This window comes from Cyprinodon variegatus, unplaced genomic scaffold (assembly GCF_000732505.1).
Source record: "Cyprinodon variegatus isolate N-32 unplaced genomic scaffold, C_variegatus-1.0 Scaffold481, whole genome shotgun sequence".
NCBI classification, from domain to species: Eukaryota; Metazoa; Chordata; class Actinopteri; order Cyprinodontiformes; family Cyprinodontidae; genus Cyprinodon; species Cyprinodon variegatus.
Genome location: NW_015150934.1, coordinates 887,549 through 905,466, shown reverse-complemented (window position 1 = coordinate 905,466; position 17,918 = coordinate 887,549). Strand labels below are relative to the sequence as shown.

Here is a 17,918-nt window from a genome sequence, read left to right as displayed (position 1 = left end):
TTTTTAACATATTTGAATAATAAACTGAATTTTACTGTACTGGTTGATTAGATCAGTTGTTATCAATTTAATTGATACTGCCTCTATGATAAAACTGAATGACTTTTTTTGCATCTTAAGGCAATGTGTTATTACCGTATATGATGCAATAAATATAGAAAACTGAGCTGAATCAGTTAAAATGTGAAAATTGTTTTATTTTTTTGCCTTTATGCAAAATGTTCACATATACAGCCCTGCGATGCACTGGCCACCTGTCCAGGCTGTACCCCGCCTCTCGCCCGTAGACAGCTGGAGATTAGGCACCAGCACCCCTCGTGACCCCACTTGGGATAAAGCGTGTCAGAAAATGGATGGATGGTTCACATTTACATTTCATAAGAGAACTTTCAACAAATATTAGCACTGCAAAGTAGAAAATATTAGTGAAAGTAAGAGGCCAGATTAGCCAGACTGTCACATATGATGGGACTCGTCGTATCCTTATAAATGTAACATCTGAAGACTGAACACATTTCCATCCACATTCCAAATGCTTCATATTTATTAAAACATTATAAATACGAAGCAATTGCTATTAACTGTATCTTCAGGTGTAATTAAATTAACCACTGATGCTGATAGCTCTGATTCAGATTGCTTTTACTTCCACTTGTATAGTTTTCCTGCGCAAAAATAAAAAAAAAACGTCCCAGCAGCAGGAAGTGGCTCGTATATCAGGAAGATTTACGTCACTTTCTGTTTTTTACGAGCCTGGAACTGCTCCGTTTTGCTTTTGATGGATTTAACCAGCAACGACAGGCTTGGATCCATTGCTTTCTTCTGTGTCAAAGAGTCCTTTTCTCGCTTTGCTCCTTCCTGTTTGCTGCCTGGCTCTGCGGCCGCCTCTGAGGCGGTCGCTGGCTTCTGTGCGTTGAGCCCCAGCTCTCGGCGCCGGTGCTTCTCCTCTAGGATGCTCTGTGTGGCTTTGGTCTTTTTGAAGCTGGGATGGGAGGGGTCCAGGTTGAACAGGTGGGAGGTGAACATGGCCTGGAAACGGGGGTCTGAGACGTCCACCTGCAAACAGACAGACCACTTTATGTTTACTAGATCCTGACTGATGGGACTTTGCAGAAGATTAGAGGCAAAATATAAAATGGTTAATTTTTCTCATGCCTTTATTTGCTTTCAATTGGCAGTATTCTGAATCATTAGGTCTTGAGACCAACTTCAATGCCTCTTAGTGTTTATGGTTGTGCAGAAACCTAAATATTGGGCTGGTTAAACTTTAATGAACCACTATTATAAAGTTATTCATAAAATAGTAAACTAAAAAAGGCTAAATGACTCAAGTAAAAAAATAAACAGAAAAGAAATATGCTTTCAGTAGAAAGTTACAAAACATTTTGATTTATTTCAAGATTAAATAATTATCTACATATTTTTTTACATGCTTTTATTATGGTTTTCTGTGTTTTAATTCTATTCCTGTCATGGAGCAAACCTTGGTCTATGTCAGGGGTGTCCAAAACATTTGCCAGATGGGCCACAGAATTCATATTTCTGTTGCTTAAAAAGCAAAAAATAAATGTTATTTAATTATTGTTTAGATGCTCAATAATAAATAAACTTTAAACTTTTCCTTTGCCCGTGTAATTTGGTCAATTTTAATTATTGGTTGATACCAAATCTGAAATCTGCTTCTGAGTAAAACTCTTTGCACATTTGTGATCCTATTGACTTTGTTTTTCTAAAAAAAAGTCAAAATACAAACTAATAATTTCTGTTCAAGCTAATATTTTTTACAAACATGTCTTAAGTTGTGTCTGTTTTTCCCAATCTGTGACAATTTTACTTCAAAAATTGTGTCTCTCAACTTACATCAGTTCTAGAAGATCAAATATTTTTAGTTTTGGTCACAAGCTACCTAGATCCACTTCATGGGCCACAGACTGCGGTTTGGAGACCCCTACTGTACCCGAACGCGGAGAGTCAGACTGCTTCCAATCCCATGGTGTTACAGTTACAGTAGTTTATATGTCTAGTGATGCTCTTCAGGTCTGCTTTAAAACCTCCATAAGTTTGCAGGCTTCAGCTTCGTGTTTAGATTTTAGAAGCAGCGCATCATTTTAATAAAACCAGCCTATTCATCGCTGCAGCAGCTGATTTTAGGTCAGCCCAAATCCTCAGGGAGCTGAACATGATGCCTGAGGATCTTTCAAATCTCAACATGTGGGTTTCCAAATGCAGACTGAAAACTATAGCGTTTTAAATCCAGCTGGTTGCCTAAGCTGAGCTGCCTGTGGAGCTGAATCTCACCTTGAAGTCGTCCTCCTCCAGTGACTCTCCACCTTTCTTTAGCAGCTTTTTCCTCTTCTTCTTGCTCAGGTTCTGTTGTTCTACGATCTTGTCGTAGTTGAAGTGTTTGTGTTTGGCTTCGTCTTCGTCGTCCTCCATCAGCAGAGCCATCTCAGCCTGGAAAACAGACGCAGGTTCAGGAGCTGCGATCAGGTTGTCTGAGGGTAAATAACATTATTTTTCAATCTAGGAGTCAATCAGGACCTTCTGTTTTTCAAGCTCCTCTTCCTCCTCAACCGTCGTTTTCTTATCCTCGGTTTTCTTTTCTTCCTTTTTCTTCTTCTGTTTCTTCTTCAGGTCTGAAACAAAAACGACAGTAAAAACCATAATCTTGTTGCCAATTAGGAATAAGTTAAATATATTTTAATATTGAACTTTTCTTAATCAAAAAAGTAGGTTAGATCTATCCAAGTGATTTTAACTGCATCCCAAAAATGAAATATTCAAAAGTAAAATGGTTATAGAGGTATGATTACTTAAAATGTTTTTTTTTCTTGCATCATGTTACAGTAATCAAAGGTTGAATCGAGGAATAAATCGAAGCTCTGTTGCTTGTCTTATTAATAATTTTTAAACCTTTATTTACGGATTTTCTTGCTGAAACTGGACTTTTGTGAAAGTTTTCCTTTTGCTCTACAGTCTTTATGATGAGCAACAAGTAGTAGCCAGGAGGCGCACAGGAAGGGGCTCGATATGAGAATGACAATAAAAGTGAACTAAAGACCTTTAGTTTGAGTTTAGGAAGAAGCTCAGCATTTTTTTCCCTCCAACCCCCCAGTTAAACACTCCCCCCCCTCCTTAACCCTCCTCTCTCTGCTCCACTTCCATTGTTTCATCTAGTGATTCTGTGATAAATCCTGCAGCAGCCCAATCTTTATATTCAACCAGCATGGATTATACAATTTAAAACATGTTTCTGCTTAATTAATATTTAACACGCTTTAATCAGTAAAATGTACCAACAGAACTTTAGCTTGGACTATCAACGCCTTTGACATTATATGCTAAACATTACCTATTGTCACTCATGTGTAATATTCTTCTCTCTCACTGTGCAATAACACATGCCAACTACTGTGCATTCAGTAATTTTAACTTATTTTAAAAGGTCAGTACATCTCTGCAGTGCAAGTGCAATAATCCAAGTCAACAACTATGTAGTCTTCTCTTAACTCTCTACTGTGCAGATATTTTTATATCTAAAGGAAATTTATTTCAGGACATTTTTCTTTTTTTTATGCTTTTAGACTTAGAGTTAATTGTCATTTTGTACACAGAGTGTATCCAAAAGGAGATTTCATCAGTACAGCTCTTAAGACATTTCCATTTTATACTATATACACTCTTTTTATATTGTCTGTAGTATTTTTATCTTTAATCGCATCTTGCTTTAAATCTTTGTATTCTATATAAGCGACTGGAACCAGAATTTCTCTAAAGGAGTAAATAAAGTTGAGTCTAAGTCTCATTAACTCATTTTGAAATAAAATGTTTGTTTGGAAATGAAACTAGAGCAACTTTCTGCTTGACGATGAGAGAGGATTAGATCATCAATTCTGTTTATCTGGAGCAACGCCCAAACTCCACCCCTGTAGCCATGGTAACAAAGATTGAGCAACCAGTTCACCTGATGTTCCAAGCTCCTCTGAGAAAAACGGGTCGCTGAGGTCAACATCAGATGGAAGCTCGTCATCACTAAGCTCTTCATCAGCTCCCTGATGAACAAAACATCATCAGACTCATCCAATAAAACTATTACCATCAGCAGTTCAGAATTCTCCCTGAAGGAGGCTCCACTCTCACCTGCTTTTTTTTACTTTTCTTTTGCTTCTTTTTCTCCTTCTTCTTCTCTAGATACTCCTCCCAGGGCGTCAAATTGTCCTTGCCCTCCAGCTTCTTCTTCACCAGCTTCTCTGTTGTCTCCCTTAAACCTGCTCACACAGGAAAGTTTCAGCTTAATTCGCTGGGAAGAAAAAAAGAATCTTGCATGGCATGGACAGATGGCCTTTCAAAGCGCTCTGGTACCTGGCACCCAGGTGATCTCCATCTCCATGTCTTTTTCCTCCTGCAGCTTCTTCTCTTTGACCTGGATGCTGTTCAGCAGCTCCCTGTATTTATTGATCTGCTCCTCACTTCTCTCCTTCTTCTTCCTCTTCTTCTCTTTCTCCTCCACTTCTTCACTGATGGCCTCTTCTATTTGAAACAAAAGGTCAGCTGAGCACCATCTCTTCTCCTCAAAAAAAAAAAAAAGGTTGGTTTCCTAATTTGTACCTTTGCTTGCTTCATCCTCCTGCTCTTCATCTTCATCCTCCTCACTGGAGGACGCCAGGTAAGCCTTAAAGTCCAAGTCCAGCAGCTCGTCTTTGTTGAACTTTCTGCTCAGTGCCGTCACGCGCTCGTGGTCCGTTTCATCCCACGTCAGCTGCACCTGATTAATTCAACAGACAAAGGAAAGGGAAACGAGTGAACGTCAATCAGTTGTTGCTATTTGAAGCCTCTCTTTGTGTTTTCTGATCATTTGAGAAACGAACAAAGCAGTTTTCGTTCCTTTTCCCTCGTTATACATTTCTTTTTTTACAAACCACATCCAGAGCTGATTAATGTCAGAGACAGTCTAATGTCATGCTACCGTTTTCAATCAATCATCCTTAGCCCCAAACCAAAGCGTGATGGGAGCACAAAATCCCATGTTTACACTTCTATTCTCCCATCGGCCTGGAATCGACAGGGTTCTTACCTTTGAGGTGGCCGTAGCAGAAGAGGTAAAGAGTTTGGGTTGGTATGCTGACAGATTGATATCTGTCGCCACGTCTTTGGGCTCCTCTTCAAACATCACATCGTCAGGAATAAAACTGTAGATTGAGAATGAAGAAAAAAAAACAAAAAACACTCAGCTTTCAAACAGATCAGTTTGAGATCCTGCCCCTTTCTTTGGTTTATTCAATTTATACTGATACCGAAGGTCCAGAACAGAGCAGCTGCTCTCATATTCATAGCCATCGCATTCCTCATAGATCTTGGCCGCCGTTTCGGGAGAGTCGCACTCCACCACAGCGTAGAAATACTTCAGACGCTTGAACTGGTAGTCCCGCAGCTTCTCCCTATAAACCCTAAAGAGAGGACACAAACATTTAAAAAACAAAACTATTAACAGACCTGCTTTCAGAAGTTAATGCAGAAAAGCAGTTTGTTTCAACCAGCCTCACTCAGCGTTAAGTAACAGAATTTTACCCTACGTTGGAGCCGTTAAACTAATACTTGAAAGTAGCAGCGTCTGCTCTCTTTCAAAGATCCTCCAAATTTACCAGATTGTATGGTAGATGTAAGATATTGGGCACAGATATACAGGTTTGTAAGAAATACAGGCTGAGCTAAGCTGCAACGTCTCCAGCAGGGGGCGGTGTAGCACATCTCTGTAGGTAGAACCTATGAGCTCACTTCTCTTCCTCTGTGTCGTCCTCAGAGTCGTCAGGCAGCGCCTTCAGCTCCGGCGGTCCCTGCGTCTCCTCCATCTTCAGTCTCTCCTTACCGAACTCTGACGGGTAGATCTGGCCAAAAACACCCACAATACAATGCTGTCACTTAGAATAAACAGGCTGGAAACAGCTGAGTCCTTCCTGGTTTCTACAAATAAACGCACTCTAGTTCACACAATGGCCTGAAAATAAAAACGAAAACAAAACCAAGCCCTGGGCGTAAATATCACATTATTCATCCTAACTTCAAGGGTCAGTGCCAAGCTGGGCCCTGGGTCTTGTCTTTCAGGCATGTTTCTAGTTAGTTACATCCTCAACTGATGCTTTAGAGCTTTATAATATCTCTATGCATTTATCTGCTTCAACACTCATTTCACATCAGATTTACCTTCACAGACAGCACGGCGCCCCCTTTAGGTGTGAAGGAGTTAAACAGAGCCAGCAGGTCTTTAGCCTTCATGCGATCCCAGTCCATGTTGCAGACAGCGATCCGAGCAGAGACCTACAACATGAGAACAAACTGCTAAAAACAGGGTTTAACTTGTCCCATGCTTCTGCGGGACTTAGACAACTTTTATTGTCATTGATGTTTGAAGTACAGCTTTCCAGAGAGTAAATTAACATTTCATTCCATAAAGTGCAGCAGTGATCAAACGTAAACAGTGTGGGACGCCGGCCTCACCTCATCACTCCGTGGAGCGTCTTTGCACAGCTCCCCCCAGTCATGTTCAATCTCCTCTTCCTCTTTCTTCAGGATGTCTTCCACATCATCATCGTCATCATCTTCATCTGAGCTGGTCTCGATATTTCCTTTACCTCGGGCCAGATCAGGTCCGCTGTCGCTGTCGTCGCCAGAATCCAAACTGGACTCATCGTCAGACCCCCTCGCTGCATCGCTCTCCTCCTCCTCTTCATAACCCTCCCCATTTTCATCAGAGTCACTGTCTCCCAGATCTTCATCCTCAGACAGCTGCTCCTCATCTTCATCATCTGAGGGGGGAAATTACAGAGCTATGGTTACCCTTCTTTTGGTACCCCTCTTTAATGCCTGTGGCATGTCTAATGAATTTACAGCAAGTCTCACTGTTTTGCATCCATCCATTACATCACAAAACAAATTCTTATGATTGTTTTAAAAAGCGGATTCTGTATTTTAATATCAGTCTGCAAGATTTTGCATCTGGTTCTTGCAGTAATGACCCACCTCTCCGGACTACAGTGAAGGGTCGAAGCTTTGGTGGGGCTGTAACCCCAAAGCTTTACCTTTAAGTTCAGATTCTTCTATTATCCTCCAGAGAAAATCCCTCAGTTTTGCAGATTTAGTTCCAGATTCCCAAATCAGTATAAATTCATATTCTGACCTTTTTCTGCAGCAGTTCCTCGTCCAGACGGCTCCACTGCTTTTGTCTTCTTCTTCTCCCCCTTCCCCACCTTTGGAGGCTCATCATCATCATCTTCATCTGAATCAGACAGCTTGTAGAACCGCCTCAGATCCTCAGAGGTGGAGTGGCTGACGGGCCGACCTCGTTTGTCCACCGTCTGCTTCACCTTGAAGCGCTGGTCATGGAACATGGACTGAAAGCGCTTGTCGATCTTGACCTTTTGTTCTTTCTCTGGCATCTCCCAGAACCTGGGGTCCTTCTGGACCCGGCGGAACCGTTCATCCTCTTCCTGCTTTTTTCTGGACATGATGGGGGAAAATAATCACAGCCTTACCTAAAAGACAGGATTAAAAACTCAGGTTAGTTAATGACATAAAAGCAGACGGACATAATTAATTCACAAACAGAACCACGTGTAAACAGAACTCATTAGATCCAGCTGACAATTTGTCTTTTTATTGCACTAGATTTTTCCTGTGTGAGACTTTCTATAACTGGTATCTAAATGTATCAGACAGCAGTTTTAATCCAGATCCAGTCAGAACGGCTCCCTGTTCCAAAACACTATCACCATCGATCTTTAACTGCAGCTGCACAAGTATTTATGTTAAAATTATTGATTTTGGGCAGCACATTCAACTATCTTGGAGCTTGTTCTGAACTCTATTCACTGGCAAAACTTTCTGAAGGACTGGTGTGGACATGTCCCCACCAACTTTGGCATGGAGGGGACAGACCCCACCAATAAGTTCCGCTTTTTTCCTGCTTTCCGCTGATTTACTTTAGCCAACAATAACTGGGGTTGGGTGCAGCTAACTGTGTTCAGAGCGTTTTCAGTCCAGGTATTTGCTGCTCTCGAGTCCCACCTCTTGGAATATCATCGGATCTGTCGCTTTGGGACATAATATATCTTGAGGTCGCTATTCACTGCGTACAGAGTAGCTACATGGAGGAGGAGAGACACAGCAGCACTCAGTGAATCTTAACCAGCAGCTACTTCGATATATGTTTCAGTAAAATTTGGGAGACTGGTTACTTAAAAAAATTAGAGATGCCACCGAAAAATCAGTTCGTTAGACATATGGAGCTTTTTCAGCTAAAAATGGCAACAGATTGTACATTTATATAAGTTAAAAAAGCTGGGCTTCTCAGAGGACCATTACTCAGAGTTACAGATTAAAATGAAAACATATCTTTTGTTTTCTTATTGAACAGAGAATCAGACAGCAGAGCTTCTAGAGATCCTGAAAATGATTTTCTCTGGCATCTTTATATTGGTAGACAGGTTCATAAATCTGTTAAGCAGAGCAGAGACACAATGAGGAACAGCTGCAGATTTAAAGGTGAAACAGGTTTACTGGGATATGCAACATGCAATAAAATTGCACGTTGCAATGCTATAATTAAATTCAACATATCTTTTGTATTTCAACAAGACTCAGAAATAGCTGTTCCAGCAACCCAGAGAGAGCCAGACTCACAGGAAACAAACTTAAAATTTAAATATAAGAAACCTACAAGAATTAAAGCACAAATAATAAAAATCAGTGTATAAATGATTTCTGAAAAGTTTCAATGTAGAGACTTTGGCTGTCAATGACATATGAGACTAATTTGATTTTGCTGCTTGTGAAGGAGGATAATCAATGATGCAGCTTAAAGGGAAGCCATGCATGGATGGATGGATGGAAGTGAAGTTGTGTCCATTCTAGGGATGCAGGATATATTGATGTTGGCATCGGTATCGGCTGTTATTAATCATTTTTTATACATTAATGTTTTTGAGTCCTTTATAAATAATGCACTAAAGGCAGGCATCTGTATATAACTATAATAATAAGTGTATTATAATTTTCTCTTGTGTTCTCAACAATAGGAATGCATTCAATAAATATATGTTTGAGCTCATTTTTGGAAAATATAAACCCTATTGAAAGCGTTGGGATTGAGTAGCTGCAGGTCCATCAGCAGCACCAACTTTTATAACAAAGTTACACCCTTGACTCTAATCGTTTTATCTTTTCAGATTTCTTTCTTTTTCTGTTTTTTTTTTCCAAAGAGAAGTCTGACCATCAAAGCAACTTATATATAAACTCATCTCTGACCTTCCCTGCAGCAGATTTAATTTAAAGACAGTTAAAGGTCTACTCTGGTCAGGGAGTAGCAGAATAATACTGGTGCTTTTGAGGGTCAAAAGACCTAAATGATGCTTCGACAGCTCAAACGCTCACATTTACATCACTTAAATTAATGTTCTTTTGTATTAAGTTCGATTATTTAATTTCTTCTATCAGCTGAATTGATTTACTTTATCTATTTTATAACTATAGTTTATCGTGATTTTAAACATGTGTTATCTGATAAAAAACTAATAAATTATTTTTTTATAAACAGAAACTTTAAAAACATGCTAAGCGGAATAAGAGGGCATTTTATGCACATGATCCAAATTATGAGTTATTACCGAACCGAAGAGGTTTGTTTACAACCACCAGAGAGAAAAATGTAGTCTAGCATAAAAACATCTCTCCATCTTTTCAGAATCTAACTCTATCGACCAGTTTTCGACTAAACACCTGCAGGTTCGGATAGATTCAGAGTCCAGAATCAGAACCAGAAGTAAAAACTCCACATCATAGTTAAAAACTCATTTTAGAGCCACTTTACCTTCACCAGTCCTCCTCACACATGTGTTCTCCCAGCATGCACTCTGTTCCAACCCTTCCCGTTGTGCTTCCTGGTCTGAAGCTACGGCGCGCAGCGTGGGACAAACAGTGCGAAACACAGATTACACAACTAACCCTCAAAGGTTCACGTTTTAGGATTCAAAAAATGAACACTTGCGTTTGAATTTGATTCCACAATTATCAGAAAAATAAAAACAAATGTCTGCTGCTGAATAAACTGCACAGCAACGCTCCATGGCCATCGTAAAAAACGTAATAATTCATTATTTCTTTGATGTAACTCAAGAATTTCAGTCCAACAAAATATGATCGGGGGATAATTCATAAAAATATGCATTTCAAAGTAGAAAAACAGCTTTATTAGTTATTAAACATATATCATGTTGTCATTCTAGTCTTTTCCTATTTATTTAAGTTTACACTGTAACATAGGGGCTTTATATTTAGACATATCAGGGCAAATGTGCCAAAGATTAAACATAAATTCTTCCCTAGCTCCAGTTTTACAGTTAAAATGTTTTTCTTTTTTGTTTTTTTCAGATTGTGAACGTATTTCTGAGACAGATCATAACCCAGTTAATCAGATGCAGCCATGAGGCTGTGATCCAGTTCCCTAGTTTTATTCCACCCAGCCGGGTTTTCCATCCAGCTCCACTCTGAGGTCACTCTGCTGAGCCGAGATCAGACATGTTGGAGGAGTTCTTGTACTGTGAAGTAACATTATGAACAGCAGAGGAGTCCAGAAGGTCCTCCAGGGGTTGCAGCTGGTCAGTTCTGCTCCTGCAGGAAGGATCTGCTCCCCCTTGTCCTCCTGGAACAGCAGGCCAGGATCTGGATCAAACAGAGCCCTGTCAGGATCTGGCAGAGGGAGCATGAATGTGTTCAACAGGGAAATGAAGAAGAGGCAGAAGAACTGGGCTGCAGTTCTGCAGGATGGTCACCAGTATGACTACCTGAGGGATGAGGTGAGGAGGAGGAGGAGGTGCTGCATCAGTCTGCCTGGTTTCAGCTTTGCCTCTACTTGGGTTCATTTAGTTTGACCCCTGTCTCTGATGATGATCTGCATCAGTCTAGTTTGTCCTTTAATGCCAGGTTTTCCTCATCAGCTGCATCTGTTGATGGATTTTATTTTAGATCCCAATAATGTTCTTGCTTTTAAAGTGAAATCAGTGGAATCAGCAGCAGGCAGAGGACTCCTCTGGTGGCAACTGCTCCATGTCCTCCAGGAGGAACTGTCCGGATTGGTAGAACAGTCTAGCATCCAACACTTCTTCCTGTTGAACTTGGATCTTGTGTGTTTTTCAGGTCGGGAGTCGAGTCGCTGATCGGGTTTACGATATCACCAGGTAAGGTTCTGGTCCAGGTCCAAACAAACTGTACAGAGAGCTGTTACTTTAAGTTAAAGTTTCAGTCAATCTGGATTCATTCACACAGTTTTTAAGGAGGAATTCAGACCCAAACAGATTAGATGATTCAAGAGACGGATGACCAACCAATAAATGAAAAATCAGAACAGGAGATGATTCCATGAATATATAAACAGATGGAAATGGTGCTGCAGATTATTAAAACATAGATAATGAGGGTTTATGGCAGGGCCTGACCAGACATCCTGTTAAGGAACTATTTTATTTGGAGGTCATCAACCATCTCCACCTGTTGTTGATGTTGAGAGGATCCTTCTGCTTCCTGTTCGGGTCAGTCTGCCCCACTTTAGGAGTATCATTTGTTCAGGTTGGAATCATAACTGAATCACGCTGAGAGATGCCATCAACCCCGAGTTTGGATTTATTAGTTAAAAGTTCAAGAGTCCAGTTAAATCTGGACTACTTGGTCTCAGGCCAGTTTTTCCCACTGGGATAAAATTATGAATAACAGAACTAAAATCAGAGATTGGAGTGGGACCTGACATTCTTTGTAGATCTTTTCTGGACCTGCTACAGCAGGTTTTTGTTGTTTTTTAAGCAGATACCTGCAAACAACCATTTTTATCTGAAACTGTTGTTCTGAAATAAGGATGCTCAGGTAGAAAGTAGAACAGCACGTGGTTATGCAGTTTTTCTTGTGCTTCAGACTCTGCCAGATGCCCAAACTGAAATGGGAAACCGAATCTAATTCAAAGCATTTGCTGCCATGTCCCCATCTCTGTCCCTTTATTCCTGCAGCAGATAGAGAATCCATGGATCTAATCTGTGTTTATCTCCTCAGGACATTCCCTCTGGCTCTGGACATTGGAGGAGGAAAAAGTCACATTGCAGACCATCTGAACAAGGTGATGATGCATTCACTTTTCTTCAAGCTTGAAATTCCTGCCCTGAAATGTAAACTAGCGTATAAGGAAAAGCTCCCAACATGGAGGATGAGGAGATACCTTTGATGAGAGTCCTGCTTAATATGTCCAGTCTGATGTTACAGGATGTGGTGGAGCGTTTGTTCCTGACAGACATCTCCCAGCACACCCTGGTGAGTTCTGACCCCAGTCCAGTGAAACCAATACATATATGAGGCGCCGCTTCCACCTGCCGTGATCACAACTGATGTGTTTCAGAAACATCGCAGGCCGAGTGAGATTCCCACTCAGTGCATCCTTGCTGATGAGGAGTTTCTGCCGTTTAAGGAGAACACTTTCGACTTGGTGCTGAGTAGCTTGACGTGAGTCACTCTGGTTCTATCTGAGGCCTCTACTGGTGCCTGCCACCGGAGGGAGCTCACTCTCTTCCATTTATTTTATTACATTAAATCAGGCTTTAGAATGTTCAGGTATAGCATATTTTTAATCGGCCTGCTCACTAGGAAAGCATGAATTCTCAGGGAACCAATTCAGAAATTAGACCAATGGTTGGCTGATTTACAGTTCTCTTGGTTTCCTTCACTGAATCCAGCTGGATAATCAGTATCAGGGTCCCGAGAAATGTATCCAATTTCAAATGGTCATCTACTTCAGGCCACATAGTTTTTGTCAGACTATTTTTCAGATCAAGATAAACTGAATCAAACTTGTTTTAAGCTGGAATCTTATTTTTTCTAAAGGAACTTTCCAGAAATCATGTTTTGTTCTGTCCTCTCAGCCTTCACTGGATCAACGACCTTCCTGGAGCCCTCAGACAGGTGCAATGAGTGATTCTGTGTTCTGCTGGGATCAGGAACAAGCTCTTGCCTCATCCTGCCTCTTCCTCTTAGATCCACCAGGTTCTGAAGCCAGACGGGGTTTTCATCGGGGCGATGGTGGGCGGGGAGACGCTGTACGAGCTGCGCTGTTCTCTCCAGCTGGCTGAGACGGAGAGGGAGGGAGGTTTCTCCCCCCATGTGTCGCCCTACACCGCCGTCACAGACCTGGGGAACCTGCTGGGCCAGGCTGGCTTCAATATGCTGACTGTGGTGAGAACATCTTAAGATGTTTAGTTTTCTGTCAGACCCAAACCAGGACTAAGCAAACACAGCCTTTCTTACACCATTAGTAGACTGTTTAACCCAGAAGTTCACCCACTGTGCATTAGAGGAACCACAGAACTCTAAAGCTCTAAAAACTTTAGATGTTATGTTACTCAATACAATCAGCAGAAAGGAAAACAAATCCTACTATATCCCAAATCTTTGGAGATGTGGGCCTTTAGTTTGTTCTTGTTAAATATTCTGTCCAAATGAGCTGATTATATGAAACCAACTGGTCAGAATGTATTCAAGGGAACCAAGCTGATTGCATCAGGTCCTTAGCTGTGTAGCAGGCCTGCCTCCTGAGCAAGCATATGGCAATTGTGGAAAGGAACAACTAAATTTTAACATGTAAAAATCTCTGGCAGAAGCAGAACCGGGCTACCTAGGAATGGATATTGTGTCTGACATGTGCAACATTTTCTTCTTATTTTTCAGGACATTGATGATGTTCAGGTGCATTACCCAGGCATCATGGAGGTCATGACTGATCTTCAAGGTACAAATTGCTCGGAAACGAAAAGTAAAATCCAAAAGATCTCAGAAAACATCCAAAACACTGATTAAGGCTACTAAGAACTTCATGTCTGCAGAAAAATAGAACATTAACTGAAAGAGCTTGAGATGTTAACAGAACTCTTAAAACGCTGCTCCTTGCAGGTATGGGAGAAAGTAACTGTGCATGGAACAGGAGGTCGATGCTGCACAGAGATACTATGTTAGCAGCTGCAGCCATTTATAAAGGTGAGTGGTTGAAAAGGGAGCTGGAAACACAAACATGCGTCAGATTGAGGGACATTGCATGTTGCAATTCTACTGCACTTCACTGCATGTTCTGTAGACGCAGAGGCATCGTTTCAGTGACAGGAGAACTAAAAACAGTAGAGATCATTTCCATGTCCTGCAACTGTGTGGCATCTCTTCTCCCTCTAAGTTCACTTTAAACAACTCAGAAGTGACAAACAGTCTGGGACAAAAACAGAAAGAAAAAAATCCCATCAGAAACATTCTAATGGTGCATTCAGACCAGAGGCGATGGCAATGGTCTTAGATGGCAACGGCATAGAATTCCTATACAAACCGAGCATTGAAGGGCAGTGAAGCGACCAGAGGTGAGAGCTTTCACTGCGCTGCTCTCACCTCGTGCTACTAGATAGAGCTGCAGTGTTGGTAAGTAGCAGCACCGCATGGAGAGAGGGGAGCGGTGTTCGGCGATGTTTTTTGCAATGGCGATATGGCAGCCAATCAGGGATTGGTTGTAAGCGACGCTTTTTTCACTCAAAATGGAATACAGATAAAATAATGTTAAACAGGTTAGGAAGAAGGAATTCTCTCAAGAGGTCTTTAGGTGGCTTTAAAAAATAAATCTGTTGATCGTCCTCCCTCCCGCACCATAACAAGGATGAATATGAGGAGAGAAAAACTTAGAGACTAAAGAGAGAAAGCCAGCAACAGAGGCGTTGTCGTTTGATCACATGATTTATGTAACCGTATTCTGACCTGCAGGTAGCCTTTATTATCAGTTAAACGGAATTTAGATCAACCCAGAGGTCTGATTGTATTTATTGCTCTGTTTTCCACTAACAGCAGCATCTGTTTGCTGTTCAGCATTAATCACCGACACCTCACATCACCCGATAGTGTGTCATCGCCTGTTTCTTTGTCTGCTGTCATGCAATGCACCACCTTTAGATGAGCAGTCAGGATAGAGGAAATATGCTGAAAGGGGATAAAAAAAAACTTTATAGACAAAGTCAAAAACGTTTAATTCTTGTCATAACAGGACACAGAGCGTTTGATTCAACTAAAACTGGGAGCTGATTCCACTTAGCCTCTCTTTCTGCCTTTAGAACAAGCAGTGAACCTGCAGTCTGGGAGTAAAGTTTGATGGAGCTTATGTTATTTAATCAAATTGTGTTCAGTTAATTCTGCACACACATGGAATAAATTCACAAATTCATCAACAAAAATAATTAAATTCCAAGTCAAACATTTATGTCAAAAAGTCTTGACTAACTAGTAAAACTCAACTGAACTTATTAGCTTCTATGTACAAATAATACAATAGATAAAAATGGTGAAAAACCATAATCAATAAAATGCAATAATATAAAATATTTATTTGTTTGAAAACTTTACTTGAAAATTTTAAACTAGCTTTTAAGCTTTTTATTTATTTAGACCAATCTCCCTGTGATATGGCAGTCTTATGCAAAGCTTAGATTTGCAATGAAGTCCAGTATGGAAAAAAGTGATCCCAAATGTCAAAAATCAAAGTAATGGCTTATTGCATAACCAATCTGAGAAAGACAACTTTTAATTAACTTCCGGATCTAGAGGGAAGCCAATGGGAGAAAGCTAAAATAAGGGAAATATGATTTTTTTATTTTTTTATTATTATTATAAGTTCAAGCCTGTCAAAGGGATTTCTATGAGCAGCTCAATCAAATGCAGCATTACTGGATACAAGTCACTTTTCTGAATCACACTTGTAAAACTGATAGTCAGATGGAGGAGCAGAGGTTTGATCCCGGGCCTGTTTGGATTGTTTCAGAGATGTACGGAAACGAGGACGGTTCTGTTCCTGCCACCTTCGAGATTCTCTACATGATTGGCTGGAAGCCTCACGAGTCTCAGGTGAGAACATTTCCCTTAAAGTGTAACACTCCAGTTTGCTTTCTCTGAAGCTTTAGCCAATTAGCAGCAGTTAAAATAAACCCCGCCCCTTCCACAGTGGGAGCTAATAAGTTGTGACGCTTTATGGCTCTCTGTTTGCTGAGGTTCAATCGTCTTTTTTTAATGTTTTGGAAACATTAGAAATGAAAATGGATGCCTGATTTAATGAACCCAGCTAGACAAACCAAACAGCACATTTAGGCTTGGACAGATTCTCTGAACAATTCGAAATCCCATAAATAAGTAAAGTAAAGAAATAATAGGGAGTTTCTGATATTTTTTTTTTTTTTGGTCCAGGCCAAACCAGCGAAGCGAGGATCAGCCACGGTGTCGTTCGGAGATCTGGGGAAGATCAGCCGACAGAGCAGCACCAAGGAGTCCTAGAGTTTATGTGACCTCTCTGGGTTATGGAGGCTGACATATCAGGTTCAGCTTTCAGGTGGAGGAAGTTCCAGATCCAGAGCTTCCAACTGGTTTCAGTCAGCAGCAGAGACTGTATTATATACTTGGTGGTTTTTAAAGCTGTAAATGTTGTATAGAAATGTGTTTTGGGGGAAATAAACTGTGTAATGAAGAAAACTGCTGAAATCAGATTGGTGGATATTCTTATAGTTATTCTTCATCAGTAAAACTCATTCCCACACCCACTTTGTCAGGTATTACTTCCTCTTTCTCAGTCAGTCTCAGTTTTCCTTGAAACGGGTCCAGATCCCAGAAGTGCTGCTTTCTGCTGGCTGGAGGCTTCAGTCACAGCTCAGGTAAATAAATGAACCCATCACTTGCAGGTTTCCTGTTTGGATTAAGTCAGCAGGAAGGGTTTAAATTTTATTTTAGGCTTTAGAGAAGAACAGTTGGAAAATTTTCTGACTATTTTATAATGTACCAAACAAGAAACACTGTCTGTGGAGTCAGTAAGGATTTACCAAACTCTTGACATTTAAATCCTATCTGGATTTTCCACAAACTCATTTTCCTTCAGTAACTCACAGCTTAACTGGTAATTTAACAGAAAAAAATATTATTGATACTTTTGAGCACAGGTGTCAAAGTCGTTCCAGAAAGGGCCGTGTGGCTGCTGGTTTTCTTTCCACCCAAGCAGGTGTGCTATACTGCTTGGGTGGAAAGAAAACCAGCAGCCACACGGCCCTTTCTGGAACGACTTTGACACCCCTGCTTTTGAGTTTGAGTCCTTTTTTTTTGAATTTCAGATTGATGTCAAAAACAAACTAGTCAAGTCTATAAATTGTTTTATGGAGGAAATTACCTCTGAGAGAAACAAAAAAACACATAAATCACTAAATAAATAAAAGATGAATAAAAAACTGCATTCCTTTCTAATTCAGACTGATATTAAGAAAGTATGTGTTTCATCTTATCAGTTTCAATTTATTAAATAATGGAGTTGCTAAATATTTTAAACAAAAATAAAAACTTCCTGTTTTTAGAGCTGAAAATGGCAAATTCTGCAGATCCTCTCAATTAAGTTTAAATATGGTCTATTTAGGGATGAAAGCTTCTCTAAAATAAAATATGGTTTTTTTGGCTGCTGTAAATGAGGAAGGTTAATCTGTAAAAATGGTAAATCAACTAAAATGAATGAAAAATAATTTTAGACAAATGATAAAATTAAATGATAAAGCAATTAAAAAAATATTTCAAGCCAATATCAACTGAAAGCTAACGAACCTTACAAAAAATAAATCTCAAACCCAAAAGAAGGCAACCAGTTAAACCAGGATAATAAACAGTCCACCTACCACATATTGAGAATACATGTTCTTCCAATCAGCTCTCCCCAAATAAAGCAATGATTGAATCCATATGGTACGAATCTGAAATTGGATCTTTGTTAACAGGCATTTTTGGCGTGAAAAAAGTATTCAAGTATTCACCCTAGTTAAATAAACGGAGATCGATGGATTTAACTC

The 17,918-nt window shown here is 40.2% G+C and overlaps 2 protein-coding genes across 3 annotated transcripts; one reads left to right on the top strand and one right to left on the bottom strand.

Annotated features, from left to right (window-relative positions):
* Window positions 1-168: 168 nt before the first annotated feature.
* esf1 (ESF1 nucleolar pre-rRNA processing protein homolog) lies at window positions 169-9,907 on the bottom strand. 2 transcript variants are annotated; one of them, XM_015390018.1, is made up of 14 exons: window positions 9,863-9,907; window positions 7,175-7,529; window positions 6,496-6,803; window positions 6,202-6,315; window positions 5,776-5,885; window positions 5,295-5,447; window positions 5,075-5,189; window positions 4,609-4,765; window positions 4,363-4,530; window positions 4,141-4,268; window positions 3,965-4,052; window positions 2,542-2,636; window positions 2,299-2,454; window positions 169-1,056 (listed from the first exon to the last, which is right to left on the bottom strand). In XM_015390018.1, the coding sequence occupies exons 2-14, from the start codon at window positions 7,500-7,502 to the stop codon at window positions 727-729; spliced, it is 2,250 nt and encodes a 749-aa protein (XP_015245504.1). In that variant the 5' UTR covers window positions 7,503-7,529; window positions 9,863-9,907; the 3' UTR covers window positions 169-726. The 2 variants fall into 2 exon arrangements, with proteins under 2 accessions (XP_015245504.1, XP_015245505.1); XM_015390019.1 differs by having other exon boundaries at window positions 4,363-4,527.
* A 655-nt stretch (window positions 9,908-10,562) lies between these two features.
* On the top strand, window positions 10,563-16,580 carry ndufaf5 (NADH:ubiquinone oxidoreductase complex assembly factor 5). Its single transcript, XM_015389994.1, has 11 exons — window positions 10,563-10,847; window positions 11,188-11,228; window positions 12,091-12,154; window positions 12,298-12,345; window positions 12,431-12,534; window positions 12,951-12,990; window positions 13,063-13,260; window positions 13,753-13,813; window positions 13,975-14,058; window positions 15,869-15,951; window positions 16,288-16,580. Exons 1-11 carry the CDS (start codon window positions 10,605-10,607, stop codon window positions 16,372-16,374), a joined length of 1,053 nt encoding a protein of 350 aa, XP_015245480.1. The 5' UTR covers window positions 10,563-10,604; the 3' UTR covers window positions 16,375-16,580.
* The last annotated feature ends 1,338 nt before the right edge of the window (window positions 16,581-17,918 follow it).